At 32.5% G+C, this 22327-nt stretch overlaps 2 protein-coding genes across 4 annotated transcripts; both read right to left on the bottom strand.

The window, feature by feature from the left end:
* Positions 1 to 76: 76 nt before the first annotated feature.
* On the bottom strand, positions 77 to 9053 carry LOC120082096 (Pre-mRNA-splicing factor 3). 3 transcript variants are annotated; one of them, XR_005483038.2, is made up of 8 exons: positions 8087 to 9053; positions 6309 to 6593; positions 5712 to 6161; positions 5421 to 5615; positions 5179 to 5336; positions 3584 to 4952; positions 3406 to 3479; positions 77 to 455 (listed from the first exon to the last, which is right to left on the bottom strand). XR_005483038.2 is itself a non-coding variant. In XM_039037321.2 (6 exons), exons 1-6 carry the CDS (start codon positions 8894 to 8896, stop codon positions 4079 to 4081), a joined length of 2772 nt encoding a protein of 923 aa, XP_038893249.1. In that variant the 5' UTR covers positions 8897 to 9053; the 3' UTR covers positions 3518 to 4078. The 3 variants fall into 3 exon arrangements, 1 of the variants encoding a protein (XP_038893249.1); XR_005483039.2 differs by having other exon boundaries at positions 3757 to 4952; XM_039037321.2 differs by lacking the exons at positions 77 to 455; positions 3406 to 3479 and having other exon boundaries at positions 3518 to 4952.
* Positions 9054 to 10993: 1940 nt separating this feature from the next.
* LOC120081421 (Protein kinase superfamily protein) lies at positions 10994 to 14557 on the bottom strand. Its single transcript, XM_039036269.2, has one exon. The coding sequence runs from the start codon at positions 13656 to 13658 to the stop codon at positions 11208 to 11210; it is 2451 nt and encodes an 816-aa protein (XP_038892197.1). The 5' UTR covers positions 13659 to 14557; the 3' UTR covers positions 10994 to 11207.
* Between the last annotated feature and the right edge of the window lie 7770 nt (positions 14558 to 22327).

The raw sequence follows: 22327 nt of genomic DNA, 5'->3' as shown, positions 1-22327 counted from the left end.
ACATTGTCTCAATTTTTCAAGTTTCCATCCGACTTAACACGCTTAATTTATATATAGTTGATTCTAGACTTGGGCATTCACGAACTAAAATGAGGAATTTGTATTTGATGACCCTCATTTAGGAGATCAACTCGAAATTTGGTCTCATTTTAAAAAGTCCAAAATTTAGCCTTCTACTAATGTCATCCATATGTGAAGGTGCCTATTTAATCTTACGTCATCCACATGTAAAAGTATCCATTTGACCTCAGGCCTATTTCTAGCTTCTCACTCTTAGCTCCCGCTCCTTCGTATTGATCCTCATAAGACAACTGCAATATTTTTCTTCAAATTTTCTTTTCATTTCAGATTCTTCTCATTTTCTTGCTCCCACTCCCCGCTCCCCGCTCTCGCTCCTCTCCCCTTCATCTTGTTCTTCATCAAACACACATGAAACTTTTTTCGTTGAAAAAAAACTGCAAAACGAAGAATAAAATGAGAGAAAAAAAAAAGGGCGACAAAAATAGAAATCGCCAGAGAAGAAAAAAGGAAAATTGCTCATAGGACGTCGTAAATGAAAGAAATTGCTGAAAACGAAAAAAGGAAAAAACAAAGGAAAAACGAAAAAAAAAAAAATAAAGACTGCAAAAGAGAGGAGGAACGTAGAAGAAAGAAGGGTTAAATTTGGTAAATTCACAGTATGATGACATGGGCAAAAGACTAAATTTCATTTATTTGTAAAGACGATGCCAAATTTAAACCCCTAATAAGATCATCCGTACAAATTTTCCAACTAATGAATGCAAGAATATATACAATTGCCATAACAAATCTGAAGAGAATTGCTATAACAAAGGACAAACCGTTGAGAAGAGATACGAATTAGGAGGTGTTTGGCTCACAAACATGAGTTGAATTGAGTTGATATAGTATACCAACTCATTGTTTCACTCACCAACTTTAAATGTTGGCAGACTTGAGTTAGTATATTTTATCAACTCACCTCAATTCTCCCTTCTTTCTATGTTTTCAATGGCTCTATCTATCAATCACTGTCACACTCAAAGAACTAACTTTGGACTCCAACAACCACCTCCAATGACAACTCTGTCGACTAACTCTAGACTCCAACAACCACCTCTGATGACAATTTCGACGACGAAATCTAAACTCTGACAACCACCTCCAGTGACCCAACTCCGACAACCACCTTCCCACTACCAACTCTGACGACCAATTGGCTTTGACAACAAACTCCAATGACCAACTCCGCCAACCACCTTCGTAGGCTCCGACAACTACCTCCGACTATAAACTCCTATTAAAATCACCTTCAATGATAACATTTGAGGGAACAACTCTGACGACCAACTCGAGGCTTCAACAACCACCTTCGACGAAAAACTCTGACAACCAACCTTAATACCACCTTCATGCGACTAACTTCGGACTCGACAGTCACCTCCACTACAATCTCCAGTAAAAAACATCTTCGATGGTCAACTTCGACGACTACTTTCGCCCGACCAACTCCGGGATTAAAAAACCACCTCCGATGACAAATTTCGACAATCAACTCTAGTACACCTTCATGTGACCAACTTTAAGCTTCGACAACCACATCCGACTACAAACTCCAACAAAAATCATTTTCAATAATCAACTTCAACAACCACTTCTGACTACTATAAGACTAATGATGGTTAAAATATGTTGTAGGGTTGTTGATTATATATAAAAATATATTATTTTGACTACATTAGTTACAATATTTATATGTAGTAAATTCACATATCAAATGAGTGTTAAGAATATTTAGATGAAAAATATGTATGTAGTTCAAAAGTATGTAATATATAACAAAAAAAACCATTAAATGAAAAAAAAAAAATTCCTAAAACATTTTTCAACAAGAATCAGTGAAAAATAAATATTTGTTCTTTGATGATCCTTCAAATTTAAAAGAAATGAAAGTGAAACTATTAAAAGAAATGTTGTGACATTCCATTGGTTGTTATGACGATGGTAGAGATTTAATTAAAAAAATTCACAACATAGTAAAAATATAGAACAATAAGAAGAAGAAAAAAAAGATGATAATGAAATTCATGGAGAAAAAATAACTAGAATCAAAAGTTTTGATTTCGCTTTAGTTTCTCATTTTATTTAATCATATTTTTACAAGAAATGTAATGAGTTCATTATTGTTCATTGCCCAAAAAAGAAAAAAAAAGTTTTAAAGATTAAAAGAAAAAAAATTACAATCCATATTTTATTCAAACAAAGATGAGTAAAATTATTAAATAAAAAAGTTTCAAAACAAAAATAGTAATTATAAAGACATATTATTGAGTTCAAAAAACTATATCAAATACCCAGATATATATATATCAAATACCCAGATATATGAATTCAACCATGCACATCAAACACAGAAACTCAGACCAAATAAATTTTATATTCCAAACACAGACATGTGAACTCTACAAACATATAAACTCCAAGTATCTTATCTCAACTCAGTATTCCAAACCGCCCTTAGCGACATTACAAGGTAGTCTCTTGAGGCAAGCTATTTAATAAAGCAAGAAAAATTTTAAATTTTCCAATAAACATTTAACATAATTTACAAAAGTAACTTGGTAAAAGAATTAATGTGATTACATATTCCTTTTAATATTTAGGTGTCTCGTGGATAAATAATTATAATTAATGTTAAAATTTTAATATTAATTTCAATATATTTGGATATATATATATATATATATATATACACACACACACATACATATAAATAAATATAACAACACTTTTAAACACTTCTCTCAACCTAAACCCTATTTTAATTTTTTATTTTTAAAAATTAAACCTAGTTTCTCTCGATTTCTTACAAATTAAAAGAGTTAGAATTCTTAACAAGTTAAACTTTTTTTTTTTTAACAATGATAAAAAATAGATGACAAAACAAGAAATTAAGTAGAAAAGGTGTTTATAAGCTTATTTAAAAAAAAAAAAAAAAAAAAAAAAAAAAAAAAAAAAAAAACCAAAGCCTTAATATGACGTCTGAAAGCAGAATAATTCGAAGTGACTCGGACGCTTAGAAATGCATCATGCAAAAAGACGGCTTCAGAACACTTGTAAAGTTTTTTTGGCCTACGAGTTCTGATCTAAAACAACTTTAAAAGCATTATGGGAAGTATAGAACCAAACCTGGAAAATGATACACTAGAAAACACTTTCGACTTATATGTGCTTATAATCAATTTGTTTCAAGTGTTGGAAGTTTATCAAATTTAAATTTTACTTTTAAAGTATTTACCAAAAATGAACGTATATAACTGAGACGAACTTATTCTGTCGACGTTGAATGTATACGGAAACTATTATGATGGTAAAAAAATACCAAGATGTATCAAACTCACTCACCCTTAATCATAACTCAACTGATGAAATTCAATTGGTCAGAGCTTTTTCGCCATGGATTCAAATCTCCTACGAACCTACAATTAAAAAGAAACAAGATAAAACAAGGAAGAAGAGGATCAACCAGAAAGTTTACAATAACCGTAGGGCAATAGTAGTTTTTAAAAAAAGTACTAAGTACCTTTTTGTTTGAGAAGAAAATTATTTATAGCCACCCCCCCTTCATCTAACTAACCCAATGGAATGGATTGTCAATCATTCCTCAGTTATGAAGGGTGGAGAAAAGAGTCACAACTCTAGATTCTATAGAAGTACAAGAAATGAAGACTATAAGACAAATACTGGACATAATACCCGTTTCTCGAGACAGTCTTCACCGATAAGATTTCAAAGTTCTGCTCGCTACCCCAACTGATCACCATCGATTACAACGTATTTCTCATACAGAAGTCAGTTGTGATTCAAGAAATCCGCAAAATTCCCGAGAACTCATCCGATAGGTGAGTCGGAACATAATGAAATCTTCCCACCTAACCTATGAATAGAAACAGGTAAGACTAGCAATACTGTGATGATATATTCGCTTCGAATGTTTCTGCATTTCTGCTTCTCAAACATACAAGACACTGAAGCAAATCATCAGCGAATTGCATCAACTACCAGTGCAGAAGTTAGATTATATTTGATCGTCGGAATAGTTAACAGCAAAATCCCAATAATGACCAACACCGGCATCGGCAAAAATCTTTCGAGCAGCTGCCTCAGTCATGCATTCCTGGATAGAGAATCTATTGAAGCTAGATTTGGCAACACTTCCTTGCCATACCAATGAACATTTGTTAACGGGCCTGTCATCATTTTCCTCCTCTTCCTCCTCTTTCACAGAAGCGGCCCAATTTATACGCCTGAGCATAAGCTTGCCATACCTCTTGATGGACTTGCTTCCCCCTTCAACGACCAGAACACTGATGCCATCACATATCACAGCACATCCAGTCAAACGGTTCTCTCTAGCATTAACATCGACTTTAAACCGGGCCTGTGGGTGTGATAAATCGTTGATCTTGTAAACAGACACAAATGTCTCAAGTGAATTTGAATCGTCAAAAAGTTTACGTTCTTTCTTCTCGCGGCGCTCTGCAGGGGTAAGTTTTCGTGCAATATTTCTATCTATGTGAGCTTGTTCCCTCTCAGCAGCTGCAGCACGAATCTCTTTCTCAAGTTTAGTAGGATCTTGGGTTGCTTCTGAGCCAAGAACTTTCATTAAATTGCTCATTTTAACTTTTGGTTTAGGTGGTTCTATCAGTCCTTGTCTGATCATCTCCTGTCTATCTTTCTCCTTTGCTAGACGACGCTGTGTACGGAGTTTTTTCTGCTCCTTCTTTGTTAGCTTTAGGGGTTGAGGAGGCGGGGGAGCTGGCTCTGCAGGAGGTTCAATAGGACGAGGATGCTCCACATAAATGGTAATCTTATCCTTCCTTAATTTGTCATCAGCCACAAAACCATCTCCCACATCCTCGTACGTGCCGGAATGCAAAAGCGGGACATCCCTAGGTATTTTTTTTTAAAAAAAATTGTATATTAGAATTGAATATCCGAAGACAACCCAATATAAGCTACAAATTAACAAAATGCTAGAAAATTAAAATGACTATGGCAAGAGGAGAATGGGAAAAGGATGTATGCAGTTTTCTCAACTCTTAGCTTACAGTCGTTTAACTAATAAAATAGAATACACAAGTTCAAGAAATACCATAATAGAAAATATCAGCTTACCACCACTCAATTTCAGGAATTGGTTCTTTTGTTTTTTCCTTCATCACTCTCTCTGATACCTCGATCAGATTCGGATTTATATCAGGTGCAGCCTTTGCCTTGGCCAATTGTGCCTGTTTTTCTTTTCGTTCTTTGGCTTGTGCCTCTCCAAATTTACTCTATAACGAAAATATAGGGAATCTTAAAAAGTACGTAAACAGTCTTTTACCAAAAACAACTATGAAAGAAACAACAATAAGTACCTTCAATTTTATGGTTTCAGCCTCCTTAGACCATTTCCCTTCCTCAACAAACTGGAAACTCATTCTCTTTGGCCTCAGCAGTTTAGTTTTATTTATACCCATTCTCTCATCAAAATGAGGGTTTGAATCTGGATCCACATCAAGTTCAGGTTTAAGAATCTGAAATGCATCCTTTTTTTGCTTGTTGATATTAACCTGCGGATTTAAAAATATATACAAGGTCAATCCATTCAAAGTTCAATGTTAATAAAAGAACAAAATCTCCAAAAGAGATGTAAGTTCATTCCAAACCTTAAGAGTGCTAAGGTTGCTGGGTTTGGTTATATTGACCACATTTCCTTGTTCGTCAATTTCCCTGCCAAGTGCATCAAGACGAAGAACAGGGGCCTTGGTTGGCTTCTGTGGAACAGCAACGTCTGTTGCTATGTTCCCTGGAAACAAATTTATGAGAGGAGCAAACTCTGGATCCTGGCGAAATCCCATCCTGGCAGCGAGCTCTTGTGCACGTTTGACAGCTTCAAAATGGGGTATAGAGGTAAGGCCAGCTGGAACATTAATCCCACCATCAAGTGCATTGGCAGCAGAAGGTAATGTCGATGAACTTGATGCTACCCCAGTCGAAAGACTCGTAGCATCATTTGTAGTTGGCAATTGCCCCAATACACCAGCTGGTGGTTTAGGTTTCTCCTCCAATTTCATAACTGAGCTACTTGCAGAACTTGAACCCCCAACCTTCTTCATCTACAAGATCAAATAGTAACACGTGATACACAGAGGAAACACCCAATACACACATGCACGTATGCATCCATATATATGTAAAACAAACATCTGAGTGTGGGGGATAATAGCTAACATGGATCAAAGTACCACTGTTGCCTAACTTACCAGGGGAATTTTCTTCAACTTCTCAGCCAATTCTTTCTGCATCTGTAAAGCTTTCTTAGCTTTTGCTAAAGCATCAAGAGAGAGATTTCCACTTTTCCCAGCAGTTGCAGAAGTCCCATCTGTACTAGATTTTCCATGAACCTCATGAGATCTGGTAATACTAACTCCCTTATTTTCATTTGTGGTAGAAATTGAAGATACCTTGATAGGAAGGGAATGACTAGGGTGTATCAAATTCTGTGGCACACTTGTTGATGACATATCAGTAGGTTCCACCATAGATCCCTGCAAGATTATGATGTTAGTTCCTTAAGTTCACTACTAGCCTAGCACTACCCAAAGGCATCATAATCATGGAAGAATTTCCTCAATATTATAGAATTAATCCATGTATACATATTAAAAATACAGATGTAAACAAGGTACAAATCACTATGGGGAACCTGTGTGTGCGTTGTAAACCAAACAACTAGCATAGTTACAAAATATGTCAGCTCTTACATCCAAGAAACGTCAACTAATGCTCAGTCTCACTCCCGCTTCAAAATAATGGCTAGAAGATTGCCAAGATGCTTAATATACCAAAGAATGAAAAAACATCCTGACTTGGACATAAACTGCTTGAAACAGAATACAATCACCTCAAAGCTTGAACTTAGAAAATCCATTATGGTGTAACTTTAATTAGCATAATTTAATCAAATAAAATTCTTGAGCTTATACCATCTATCAACAGCACCATATTACAATAAGACTTGAGAACATAATTTGTTCGCAACTAAACAATTCAAGATCCTATGAATAGTACACATCCTGGCAATTACAATTCTTAGGCTTCATAATGTCTATAGAGAGATGAGTCTTCCCACACGAAAACCAACTCTCAGAAAGAAAAATTCAAGCCAAAAGGTCACACAATGACAATAACACAAATAAATACATCATAAGAGACAAACTGCTTCATTGAAGAAACAAAGAACAAATGAGAACACCATAACGGGCCAACACAATCACATTATATGTGTGTGTGTGTATTCTGTCAGTTCTAGAAGATAAGGGTTTAGTTACTCTCTGCCATTTGGCTCTGAAGGATATCCCTTCAGATACAATACATTTACACGTGAATCTCTAAAAGGGAGGAAAGAAAGGAATGCCAAGCAGGGGAATTAGTTAGAAGGAATATTAGTGTGAGCCCAAGCCCATTTAGTGACCTAAGCCTAAGGGGGAGGAACAACCGAAAGTGGCAGAGAAGAGTGAAGTCACTCGTCAGCAACAGAAAGAACCTTGATGTGTTCCGAACAGATAAAGGAACTCTGGAAGTCTCCTCAAATGTACTTTGTTCCATTTCATAAACAAGAACACTTTCCCCGCCATTGATGATTGAAAACAACGTGAAACTAGATTGAATTGCCAAATGAAATGTAAAGTAAAACACAATGCAATCATATATGACAGAACTTGATTGCTAAGACCTATTTGATAACCATTTGATTTTTTAAAATTTTATTCTTCTCGCAAATTCTTAATCAAGGTTTTCATCATCTTGAGATTTTGAAAAGCCTCCTAAGATTTAGACAACATAGAAAGAAACTAATGGAGAAAAATGGTACTTATAGGCTTAATTTTCGAAAAGCAAAAACAAAATAGTTATCAAACAGCTCCTAGTGAATGCTGGTGAACAATTGTCGGTTTTAAATATCGATGCCAATGCTGTATGAAGAAATTATACTAGTGTAATTCATTAAGATAAAATGTAGCATTTGCAGTATGGAACTTACATTCCCCAATGACCCTTTTTCATCAGTGGTGCCTCCAAACTGAACTTTCACATCCCCGACGTCCCCCTTGGACTTTAATTCATTCACTTTCGCATGCCTCTCATCAACATTTCCACCATTATCTTCTTCCTTTACCCGATCCTCGAATCGTTTCCTCTCCCTCCTTCCCCTACCACTCAAATTTGCTTCCTCATCTTTCTCACTGTCAGCAAATCTCCTCCGCTCCTTTTTCTCATCCATCTCAGCTCCATTCACTTCATTTCCACCTTCCGAAGCCCTAGCCCTCTTCTCACCGCCATCAAACCTGTCCTCACTTCCTCCCCTCTTCTTCCTCTTGTTTGAACCTACAGAATTGTGAATTGGCTCCAACGATCCTTCCCGTTCACGCTCATCTTCTGATTGCTCGCGCCTCACCTCGCGCAGCTTGCCCCGCTCTTCGCTGCCCGCTCTCAACCCTCTCGGCTCATTCGACCGCTCTCGCTTAGACGAATCCCTATCTCTACTTCTTTCTCTCTCCTCCCTAAGATCATGAGACCTTTCCCGCTTAAAATCGCGGTCTTGGGAGCTTCCGCGCTCATCGGGAGACCTATCACGCCGATGTTTGTGTTCGCGCGGCTCATGCGAACGCTCACGCTTCGAATCACGGTCCGATCGATGGTGCCGCCGGCGATGGTGGTGATCGGATTCACGATGCTTTTCATCCTTGGAGAAATGCTTTTCCTCGGTATCTCGACTTCGATGCTTGTGGTCTCGATCGCGTTCTTCTCGAGAACGCTTGCTTGATTTCTCCTTCTCGGAAAGCCTATCCATTTCCAGGGCTCCACAGCCTCTGAACCTGAACGTCCTTCTCCTTCTTCTTCTTCTTCTTCTTCTTCTTCCTCTTCCTCTCTCTAGGGTTTCGCTCTATCTACTCCTGATGAGTGAGAGAGCTCGTCCGGGCCGGATGGGCAACGCCATTGCGGCTCACGTTTATGATGAGAGGTTTTAGCGGTTCTTATGAACCGGTTCAATTGGTTTATTTGTGACTCTTGAACCGTGACATTCATGTTCTTTGCCCACCGCCACTCCACGCGTTGGAAAATTTTGTGATAATTGCAAGCTATCCAATTTTTTGGCCCAAAATGAAATTTGTATTTTAAAACATTTTTTTAACCTTTTTACTTAGGTCATATCATCGAGAAATTATCAAAATGAATTATCATACATGTAGATTACGATCTTACTCTCGTTATTTTTTACTTTTTTATTTTCTATTTCGTGATGATCAAATGTTACAAGACAAGAGAGTAAAAGTGAAAAATTAAAGCAATAACGAGAAATGAGATGTAGAATAAAAGATCAAGAATGAAAACTGACAAAGAGAAGAAAAAAAGAAGCGAGAGTAAGAGCATGAGCCCAAAATGTTATCGGGTGAATATGGTAAGTTACTACAATAATAATATTGAGGAAAATTCATATAACCATAGTTTTTAGAGTGGACCGAATCTCATTTGAAATTTGGGATAATTTTTTTAGATCATTCATAATAAAAAAATATGAAAAAATTATTATATTATAACACTATAGAAAAATTATTATATTATAACAATAGAGATACTACTCTCAATTGCCTCATCATAATTATTTAAGAATGAGAAATCTTATAAAACACAAGCAGTACCATGTGAGTACTAAAAAACAAATTCCTCAAGGCAAAATTGGTCTCTTTCAATCAAAATTTAAAATTATAATAAATTTATTACAAATTTTGAATTTTGTTTTTTTTTCTCTTTTGAAAGAAGATTGTGAATTTGGATGAGCATAATTTAGTGAACAATTTACTTGCCACCACTTCAAAGATGTATTGTTAAATCTTCTATGCTAAACTACTAGGGTTCAAGGTTTAATAACAATTGTTCACAAAATTGTGAAGGAAGATCTAAACCTATAACAAACTATTTCTTAAAGAAAACCCCCCTTTTAACAGATTATTAATACTCTAACTACTAAATTTATGTTGAAATTAACTCCAAAACTTTGATAGTCTTTTTTCTTTTTTTAAAACGTAAACCTTTGACAATTATATTAGTTTCTAACTTCTTTAAGAAAATTATAACATTCCTAGATTATGAAGTAGAGTTTAATGATTTTTTTTTTTTTGCTAAATTACCCCCCCCCCCCCAAAAAAAAACTCTTGAACTTCGTCCCTAAAAAATACATATTGTAATATTATTTTTAACCTTTCATAAAGACTCCAACAACCACAAACCACAACATTTTAGGTCACCTTCATATGCCTGTTTTCTCATTCAAAATTCTAAAAGATTTATATTTTAATGAAAGTTTTAAAACATTTATGGAAGCTTAATGGTAATATTACCACTCCTGAAAGATTGTGAGTATTTTTCAAACAAATGACACTGTTACAAAGTTACTTTTTTTTATTTTTTTGCAATTTGCCAAAAAATTATAGTAGGGAAAAATACACTCGTTCTATTCAAGTTTAGACATATTGTTCTTTAATAATAACAAACTATAAATTATAGTACCATAGTACATTTCTAGATATAGAGCTATATTAACTAAATAATAACATGGTATACGCATTAGATTAATATCGTTTTGATTTAATATATTTAAAAAAAGAATAGACAATTGGACAAAATAAATAGGTATCTTACTTGACTTTTTTTTTTTTCTTTTTTGTGGACAAGGTTCTTAATATCTATCTTTTTTGTCATATCCCTCGAGAGGAGAACAAAGTAACTCATACTATTGTGATTTTGACTTTCTCTTAAAATAATGAGGAGGTTAAGTTGTAATTCTTCTTGTGTGTGGTTTGTCTAGAAAAGAAAAACCAAACACATATAAAGAAAACAAAGGTTATTAGTAGTAAATAAACTTATTTGCTATCGAACAGGTATAGAATTTCTTCAACTGTTTTGTTTTTCAAAAGAATTACATAACATTAATAAGGAAATTTGGACAATCAATCTTTTCAATGTTTATATAAAGTATGTATAAATCAACAGGCACACCTCTAACAATATGAGATGCACGATAACAGGATTGAACTCTTTCACTTTTATACAAAATATACTGATGATTCGTGTGTTCTCGAATACCAGAATAAGAGAGTAGCCTATCTCATATCTTCCTTCACCATTTGAGCAAATACCTTACTCATCGAAATACCAGCGATATCGACCGCGCTTCCTGTGCTGAATTGAGTCGTCGATACGCTCACCTCCCAGTGGTTGGAAAGATCAGGTTGTGATGATGATTCCTTTCCACGAGGAGACTTTTCATCCCCTTGGAGTTGGAGTGCACACTCCAAATTCCATAGAACGTTTCCCATCGTTGGGCGATCCATGCCACATTCTGCCAAGCATTTCTCGGCTGTCTCTACATATTTTTTCAGAGATTCTAGCTTGATTTGCTCGATAATGCGAGCGTCTACAATCGCCTCCAGTTGATCTTTGTCCTTCCTCCTCATTACCCATTCAATTAAATTCACTTTTTCCCTTGGAAGAGATGGATCAATGACAGGCCTACCGCAAAGGACTTCAAACATAACTACCCCAAAAGAGTACACGTCTGATTTCTCGGTCAGTTGCTGTGTAGTTAAATACTCAGGATCGAGATAGCCAAAGCTTCCTTTCACTGCTGTACTTACATGAGTCTTGTCGAATTCGGGGCCAGTCTTCGAGAGTCCGAAGTCTGCAACTTTGGCCATGTAGTTTTGATCAAGAAGAATGTTTGCAGTTTTTACATCTCTGTGAATGATTGCCTTTGTGGAGCCAGTGTGAAGATAGTGAAGTCCTCTAGCTGAGCCAATGCAAATATCAAGTCTTTGTTTCCAGCTTAAACTTGGAAGTTCTGATCCATACAAATGGTCCTTAAGCGTCCCTTTTTCCATATACTCATAAATTATGATCATCTCGTTTTGCTCGTCGCAGTACCCAATCAGAGAAACTAAATGACGGTGGCGAAACTGGGATAACATCTCAATTTCCGTTCGAAACTCCACAAGACCTTGCTGGGATTTAGAAGTCCCTCTTTTCACTGCCACTTCTGTGTTGTCCCTCAACATTCCTTTGTAAACTTTCCCAAACCCACCAAGGCCAATGGCTAAACTTTCACTAAAATGATCTGTAGCTTCCTGAATAGCTGCAAGAGGATATCGATAACCGATTTTTGAGTTCGAAAAGGCAACAGATCCAGTGATATAGTTGCTTTCTCTACCATTCAGACCAAAATTTTCCTCTTCCTTCAAGTGACGAACAAGCGCTGATCTCCTTCTTCTGCACAACACAATGACAAGAGTGGCCAAAACAGCAATAAGAAGCAATCCAGCAACCAAGCCTGCTATGAGACCAACTTTCACACTGGAACCTTTCTTCGAGTTTAAACCAAACGAGGGTTCATCGAGGCTCCTCCGAGAATCACTTATTTTCATGATCTCGAGCCCGTTAAGAATGGCAGTCGAATAATCATGAAAACTGGTAGGGCCAACACTTATTTTGAACTTAGAGCTGTCGATTGGACTGGCTATGGTGTCCAGGACATAGGGTGCACCTGGGATATATGAAGTGAGATTATCAAGATCAAGATGAACTTTAACCTTCCATGAGTTAACATAAACATTGAAGACCATTGATCCAGGAGGAAGATCAATAATATCACAGAAATGATAACGAATCAGATAGTCATATCCTGGATCGACGTTGAATGACCACGATACATTGGCATTAGAATTCACATCCGCATCAGCTCCTAACAGAGTTGCTGTTCCATACACGGCACGAGGAGCCTTAATTTCAGAACCTTTTGTCATATTCACCTTTGTGAGATTTGACACAAACTTTCCAACAACCACCTGATCATTATGCACCAAAAATTGACCATCTGCAACCCAAAGGCGTGAGAGAGTATCCACTTTTGGAGACACGGTTTCATTGCCCATATTCACTCTAGCAACTGTCTCCAATGCCCTGTTCCCCAAACTATTTTCAACATTCTCAACACTGGAGACAGTAAAGGGAATCAGTTCATTAGGAACAGAAACAACTTCTAAGGCATTGATGAAGGCAAATGAATTCACCATGGGAGTAAATGTAAGACCAAGATTACTGGACGTGACATTCAGAGAATACTCCTTGATTACCCAACCGATGTTGATTTGAAACTCTTTGAGAAGGGTGATATTTTGAGCAGAAACTGAGAATCTGGCTAAACTTAAGTTGAAGGTCCCAGAGACAAAAGGGTAAAAGTAGAGGCGGATCCAGTGCCTACCCTGTTTCTTTATTTTGAAGTTGTATTGGGAAGTTGATTCAAATACTTTTGCAGTTCTAAATAGAGGTGAGAATAAGTCTAATTCAGATGAACTAGATACTTTGCTTGTAGTGGAAAGAGATTTCCCATGTGGGTTGGAATCATCAGACAGAAATAGACGATCTCCCACTGTATTATTGGAGGATGATCCACAATCAAACAGATAATTATCATCAGGAGTGAATTCTGATGAGAGAGAAGATGATAAACACAGAGTACAAAGAATCCAGATGAGAAAATTGGCATTTGAAGCTCTCATGGCGGCAGCTTTCAGAGACAAAATAATTCGAGATTTACAAAGAAGATGATCAGACTACAGAAAAGAAGTTGAAAGAATCAGATTGAAACCAAACAAATCCGAGAAGACAGAAGGAAATTCCAAGAAAAATAAGTGATCAATGAGCGAAAGAATCAATCATCTCAGAAGGAAGCCGTTATTGTCCGCCATTAAAGCAAGAACGAGAAACAACCCAGAAGCAATTTCACTCTTATTACCAATCAACACTGAATAAAACTCAATTCGATCGAACAAATTCAGAGATGGAAGTCGAAAAATCAGATTGGAACAAGAAAACTCCAAACGAAACGAATCCAATTACCAAATATAACAAGATCCCAGAAGCCAATTCTCAGAAGAAAAACAAAAACGAAGTGAACAAGCAAAAGAATCACCTCAGTTCACAAAAAGGAATCCGTTACCATGCGCCACTAAAGCAAGTACTAAGAAGCAACCCAGAAGCATCTCACTCTTAATACAAATCAAGAACTCCAAAAACTCAAGTCAATGAAGGCAATCATAGAAGCCAGAGCGATAAAGACAGATTAAAGTTGGTTTGATTCAATTTCAAAGCAGCAAAAAGCGAAACAATAAACAACCCATCACGTTATGTTTTGACAAATTCACAGAATACGACTGAAAAAGCCAAAAAGGAAATGGAAGGATTGGAATTGGATAAGCAAGAGTGGGGTCAAAGAAATTTGAACGAAGAACGCGATGGAATAGAAAGAGGAGGACAGCTATGGCGATCTGTGACTCGAAGAGAAGGGACTCGAAGGCCCACAGTTGGTGGAACTGCCATTGTTAGGTATGAAAATGGCGGAGAAGCTTCGTGTTGGTGCGAACAGTGGAAAGGATATGAAGGAATATTTTTGTCCGCCAAAACAATTAAAGAAATTCTATTTTTAAATAATAATAATAATTACTTCTATTTTGGTTTTACTTTTCTTCTTTTGTTTAGAATCAATCAACGTCTATAATCTATCTCAAAATAAATAAATAATCAATGTCTATATTCATTTTCTTTTTCTTTTGTTTGAATATTATTTTATCCCTTCACAATATTTAGGTCTATCACTTAAAATTTTTTCTTTTAATCCTACTACTTTTAAATGTTAAATGTTGTTAATTATCGACTACATATCTCTACAAAGTTTTTGTAGTTTTCTTTTTTTTTTTTACAACGTATAAGATAGAAGGATCAAACTTCCGACTTCAAAGTTGATGATACAAGCACTATGCTAGTTCACTTATGCTCATTTTAACAATAAATTCATATGGACATTGTACCTTTAAGATGTGAGTTTTCGTTTTATATGTTTATAAGATTTTAATATAAATTTTATACGCAACGGATAATTGTGACTACATTATAAGAAGTTTATATTTGTATAATATTGAGTTGTACTAAAGTTGTGACAAGAGAAAAAAAAATATGATAATTAATATGAATGAACTAAAATGGTTGTCAATATATGCATAACTCAATTTATTAAGATAAGTATGGAAGTCATAGGTTCAAATCTTCGACTTTATATATTTTTTTAGTTTATTAAATGTAAAGGTTTTTTTTTAAAAAAAAAAAATCGTTTTTTAAAAATATATGAATCAAAACTAACTAAAGTAAAAAATGAAAGTACAGCAGTGTTCATTTTTTTACTATGAAAAGCAAACATTGAAAAAGTTGGAGTAGAAAAGAATCAAGATTGGGAAATTAAGGAGAATAACAAAAGAAAATAATAGACCTCTAAATGAAATAGTTTTCATCCTCAAATATAAGAAATAAAATAAAAATGGTCTTAGGTTCCATTATATCTGTGACCTATTTGATTAATTTGTCTCTTTCTATTCTCCCATCATGTTCCAGCATTAATTTTGATTAAAAAAAAACTTATCAATCAAGCGTCATAAATCTGAGTTGATAATAATTTAGTTCTTGTAATTTTAATTTATAACCATTTGGTCTCTAAACTTTAATACGTAACAATTTAGTTTGAATACTTGGTTATTCTTAATTATCTAATTCCATAAAAAATCTCTTCAAAATTAAGTGTCAATTTTTATTATTTAATGATCTAGTTTTTATAGTTTATAAAAAATAAAATTGATGCCAACAAGAATATAGCTCAATTCGCATAATGTTTATACTATCGACCTTGAGATTAGAGGTTCGATTTCCCATTACACACTTTAATTACAATACCTCTGCAAAAATATAATAAAAAAATTCTATTTGTTACAATTTTTACTATTTTACATTCATCATTTTTTAGAAAAAATCTAAAAAATATTTACATTTGATAGCAAAAAATTCAAAAAGTGTTTGTACTTTTGAAACTTTTTGCCATAAAGTATAAATTTTTTTAAATACTTTTTTATATTTAAAAAGAACTAATTTTTTTATTATTTATTACATTGTTTACTATTTTTTTTCTCAAACTAAAATAGTTTATCCCTCAAACACATAATATTATAATCTAAACTAAAAGGTTACTTTCATAAAAATTTAGTGATACAAAGTGTTTTTCTTTTAAAACTATTATTAATTGATTTTGAAATATATGCTCCATCTATTTATTTGTTTGTTTATTTTTTCGTTCTCGTTTTTTTTTTTTTTTTATTTGATCTACAATCTACTCCCAAGGATTTTGATTCCTCCAAATCTTTTGATTGTAAGGGGGGAAACATTATTCTACTCAAGTTTCAAATTATATTATGTTATTTTAAATGCATAAGTTTTTTTTAGTACAATGTGGAATAAAATGATAGGAAGTGTTCATGGGTTGGATTGGGTTTGGTTGAAAGACTTTTTAGACTAAAGTTGTAGATTTTTTCAACCTAAATAATCCTTATTAAAAAAATGAATCCAACTCAACTCAACCATGAAATATTTGGGTTGGATTGGTTCACGTTAATCGGGTCATTTATTTAAAATTTTGTTTTAAAACTAAGTACAATGTAAATATGTAAAAATCTAATTTAATTATTTTCATATATTGAATTAAGATTAACAACTCAATTTTAATTTATATAGTGATTTTTTTTTCTAAAGTGTAAAGAAAATACTTTTTAAAATTGTTGAAGGACAAATTATTCAAAAAAATTTGGAATTAAATAAAATTAAAATCAATATATGTATAAATAATTGTGTTATAAGTAATAAAAAAATATATTTTAAAGTTAATAATAAATTCATATTGGTTTGGGTTATATTAGATGAACCGATGAACCAACCCAACCCATAAAATTTTCATTTATTCGAACCCAACCCAACCCAACCCAAATGACTTGATAACCCAACCCAAATCGCATGGATTGGGTTGGATTGATCGGTTTTTTTTTTTTGTCATCAGATTTTTTGAACACCCCTAATTGGAACTATAACTCTCTTGGTTATTAACACACTCTATGTCATATGAGTTAAACTCACCTTTTACATTTTAAATGTATGATTGAAGCATTTAAAAAACTCAAATGTATAATTTAAATCTACATCTTATGTTACATGTACTTCTATATTATAGATTAATTTTTATTTGAATGATAATTAACAAAAAAAAGTATTATTTTAGATCATATTTACGCATTGATAAATGTAATTAGTCAGTGATAATAAAAAATGTGGGCATTAGTTACGTTTACTGCACTTTACCGTGAGAATCAATTGTGTGCCTCGCTCTACAAAGTTTATAATCATATACAAGATAATCTTATACACCCAAAAAATTCAATCATCTCATTCTCAATGATTATTACGTAAGACCTACAAAATCTCGTCGACTATCCATTATCTAACATTTATCTCTAGATTCGTACTCATACAAATGTCAATAATTTATATCCATAATCTATATCGATATTAATATCCACGATAAAAAAAAGTAGCAGATTTTTCCACTTTTATTTTATTATTATTATTTTTTTTTAGAGATTCAAATCCATCAATGATCTAAATCCATATCAATATTCATAATTAAAAGTTAACATTTTGTTCCTTTTACCCATTCAGTTTTTAAAATTATACATTTACTTTTAATTTAAATATAAAATTTTGAATAAGTAAATAATAACAAAAAAAAGTTTTTTTTTTTTTGTTTTACCATATGTGAGATGGAGAAATCCAACCCCAAACTCTGAAGTTGATAGTACATGTACATATAACTACTATGTTTTAATTAAGGAAAAATTTCATAGATAGAAAAAATGTCAAACTATTTAAAAAAAGAATAAAAAAACACATATAGACTTCTAACAGTGTCATCACATATTTTCATGATAGACTTTTATCAACTTCTATAATTGATAGACTTCTATCAGCGTATATATCAAAGAATATTAAATTTTATTATTTTGTGTAAATCATTTTCCTTATTATTTTTTTTTTGAAATCCCTTTAATTAATTCGAAATATAATAAAGATATCTTGATAATACTCTATTCTTTTAATTACGACAACCTATTTGTATTAAACATCATCAAAGTAATTGATTCAATTACTATTTGTTTTTATTACGATTAGACTAAATTATCCTTGTGGGTGCGTAAACATTATCTTAATTCAATTTTTAAATTGTAACTCATAGGTCTAAAAGTTTATATAAATATTATTGAATTTTTTTTAAAAGAAAAGAAAAGAAAAAAGAAATAACAGATATTATTGTTATTATTAATTATTAAAAAAGTAAGAGAAGTTGTCAGTGTCAGAATTGCGAAATAGCGCGTTTTTGCTAAAGCCACTGGCCGCGGCATTGTGCTTGATTGATGGTTTGATACGGAAGGAAGATTTTTTCAAATTTATTTATTATTTATTTTTTAAAACTTTGTAATTTATTATTTGTTTATTTTCAAATGAAAATATTCCAACATACACCTTTCCAAGTGTCACCTATCACAATGTCATTGTTTTTTTTTTTTTTCTTACTTATTCCCCATTTTAATTGCGTTTTAATCAAGTTACAATTTTTGTACTAGGATTGTTTTAATTGCATTTTAATTAAGTTACAATTTTCGTATAAGGGTTGTTTGGGCCATGAATTTGTTGCAATTTGCTGTTATTACATCTGAGTTATAATAGTTTGTGGATTATAGTAGTTAATGTTTGACGTATAAAATATTTTAGTATCAATTATAATAATATGTGTTTGAAATCTAGATTATTTTAGCATGGATTATAATAGCCCATGTTTGATGTGCAAATTATTTTAGTATGAGTTTTGATTTTTTCTACTGTTTTTTTTATTATACAAGTAATTGTATGTGACATATCATATTTTGTCAATCACATAAATTAATTGAACTTATTTATTCATATGTGCATATATAAACTAATTAAAGTATATATCCGTGATCAAGAGATAAAAAAATTTTAGGACACTCAAACTTATTCAATTATTGAAATTGAACCCCAAAACTAAAAATAATCATTTCGCTTCATTTTTTATACGTCCTCACACACTTATATGTCACTTAGTTATATTCGTTTTGGCACCCAGTTTTAACAGTTATAATATATACGTTTGATGATTTAATTTTTACCACTGAATGTTTGGAAGTCCAATTTCTATCAATACATAAGTTTGATGGTCAAAATATTACAATTATATAAGTTTAAGGACTCAATTTCTATAATTGAAAGTTTGAAAGCATAACCGCAATTTTCGGTATACTTAGAGTGATTTTTGTAATTTTTCCTATAATTTATTTAATTTCATTTTTTAAAGAACTAAATTGCCAAAAAAAAAAAAAAAAAAAAAAGTATGAAAGAGAAAGGAAATAAATATATTTTGGGTATAGTTTCCATTTGGTCCTATGCTTCAAAACGTTACACAATATAAACTCGTCGCCAAATGTTTCAAAATGGTCCTTAGGTTTTTTGGGTCCACCAAGTTTATTTGATTTGCTATACTCAAAGTGTTTTTATTGATGTCAAATTACTAAAAAAAAAAAAAGAAGATTATTGGACACTATGAACTCGTCGCCAGAGTGATCGTTGTAGTTGGTCGCATAGACGTTCGTCAGAGGTGCTCATTGTTGGATATTTATAGTGAAAGAAAGTGAAACTTTTGGAAATAATCGAAACATATAAATTGATTTAATTGTATAGATTAAATTAATTGTTTAGAAACTTTCATATTGGATTGAAACTTTAAATTAAGATGATGTTTCATGTATAAGTTTAACATGTATGAAAGTTAAATTTGTAGTTTCTTCAATTTGAACGAGTTTATATTTGATTCTGATCAAGTAACAACTAAACTGAGTTAAATTTGAAAAATGTTTCAATTTAATATTTATTTGGTTTTATTTTGTATTTTGGAGAGTTACTAAGTTACTGGTCTATAAATAGCAACTTAGTTATTCATTTATAGCATCGTACTTCAAATTGAAGAGTTCTCTCATTTCTTTATTTCTTTATTTGACTTGAGTTGAGTTGAGAGCAAGTGTCCAAGAGTTCTGCCAGATCCGAGTAGTTCGAGATTGCAGTTCTATTGGAGTTAATTTTTGTATCACGCTAAGTCAATCATCGTAGTCTACTTGCAGCCCATCCAAAGTAAATAATTGTCTTTAGGACAACGCCTATCAGAAGCGTGCCTCGACTATGTTTTGAAACTTCAAAGGTTTTGAGGTTTTTTAAATATTTGATTATTCCATATCTAAGCCTTATTATATCATCTGACTCACGTTTGAGGTTGAATAGTATACATTGAATGAACTATTTGTAGTTAAGGTGTAATTAGTTTACTTGTGTATTCAATTATATATCATTTCCCCAACAATCGTTAGAGTTGGTCCTGAACAGGAGTCGTTGGAGCTAGTCCTTGAAGGTGGTTATCGTTGAAATTGGGGTCGGAAGAGGTCTAGAGTTGGCCGCTACCAAAGTTGGTCGCATAGGTGATCGGTGAGAGAAGATTGTTGAATTGGCCATCAGAGGTAGTCATTGGAGTTTGCCACCCGAGTGGTTGGAGGTGATCTTTGATGAGTTGGTCGGTAAAGTGATCGTCGAAATTGGTTATCAAAAGTAGTAATTGGAGTTGGTCTTTTAAGAGTTTGATCATCGGAGTCAGTAGTCAGTGGGTGGAGTCACTGAAAACATTAGAGACAAGGAAAGTTTATATTTTTACCGTTGAGTTATAAATAGTTTTATTTTTAACAAATCGAGGGTTAAAGTTACCCTTACTCCCTATTATTTTACACACGCACCACAAACCCTTAGTGGGCTATTATAGCTCGTTCAACCCGCCTCAAGTTGGGCCCCAAACACCCCATTAATGTTTAAATATCCTTTTTATTATTTAAATTATTTTTATTTTGCTTTCAAACTCTAAAAATACTTATTTTTAATAATACGAAAAAAGTATTATGGTATCTAAATTTTGAGTCTAGTTTTAATTTAATCTTTATGTTTTTATCATAATTTTATTATTGAGTTTTGAATAATGTTTCCATTTAGTCTCTATGCTTTTATATTTACACTTTATCATTGATTTTTCATTAAATGCTCACTTTCTATCATTCATATCAATGTTTCTTAATTATTTTTTGCTTTTTTTTTTATCATTGATAAAATCAATCAAAAAATTTCACACCATAATTATTTAAATTAATTAACTAGATGTTTATGTTAAAGACTAAAAGCAAGCATTAGCAAAAACTTGAGAATTAAAGTATAAAATATTGAAGCTTAGCTAAAGATCGAAGGAATGATATACTCAAAACTCAATGATAAAAATATAACATTTAGAAATCTAATGATTAAATAGAAACTGAACTCAAAATTCAAAGGTAAAAGTGTAACATTTTGAATTCTATACTCGCATTATATTTTATTTTAGTTTTTAAACTTTGAAAAAAAAAACTATTTTGATAATCAATTTTGTTTTTTTTACCTAACATTTGTTTATTCAATATTTTTCTCAATCTAACTTATGAGACTCTAATACGTATATATCACATACTTATAAGTCATATTAATTATTTGTTAAGAAAATTCAAAGAAGCGAAATGGTAATTTTGAAAACACTTAAATACCAAAATAGACGCCCCTAAAAGTTTATGGATAATTTTAGAATTTTAACAATAAAAAAATTGTAGACATCACTAACCCTCAAAGATTATACACGTTATAAAAGGTGTCGCCTATTTCAAATAAAGCTTCCACATTCAATTTTATGTCTAATACGTCATTTTATCCAATAAATTAACTTTGTATCTAATAATTTCCTTTATTTTTAGTTTCTATCTAATAGGTCGTGACATATTTAGTCTTTTTTATTTAAAAAAAAAAAATTAAAATACCACTTTGATTCATATATTTTGAAGTTGGTTCAATTTTAATCTTATATTTTCAATTGTCCAATTTCAGTCCATATACTTTCGATAAATTATAAATTTAGTCCTCAATGCTAGTTTATTATTGATTTTTTTTTTTTGTTATCCTTTAGTATTTTAATTATAAAATTTGAAAACATATTCCCATATTGTATTTATTTGTGTGAAAATTTGTATTACTATTTATCCAATTTCGTTAAAAGTTAACTTTGAGAGACTAGATTTAACATTTATTGAAAATACATAGACTAAAATTGAACAACTAAAAGTACATGAACTAAAATTAAACAAATTTCAAAGTATAACGACCGAAAGAGTAGTTT

The sequence above is a fragment of the Benincasa hispida genome, chromosome 7, assembly GCF_027475165.1.
Source record: "Benincasa hispida cultivar pf3 chromosome 7, pf3_genome.v1.1, whole genome shotgun sequence".
NCBI classification, from domain to species: domain Eukaryota; kingdom Viridiplantae; phylum Streptophyta; class Magnoliopsida; order Cucurbitales; family Cucurbitaceae; genus Benincasa; species Benincasa hispida.
The sequence above is the reverse complement of the archived record's forward strand: the minus strand, read 5'-3'. Positions and strand labels throughout refer to the sequence as shown.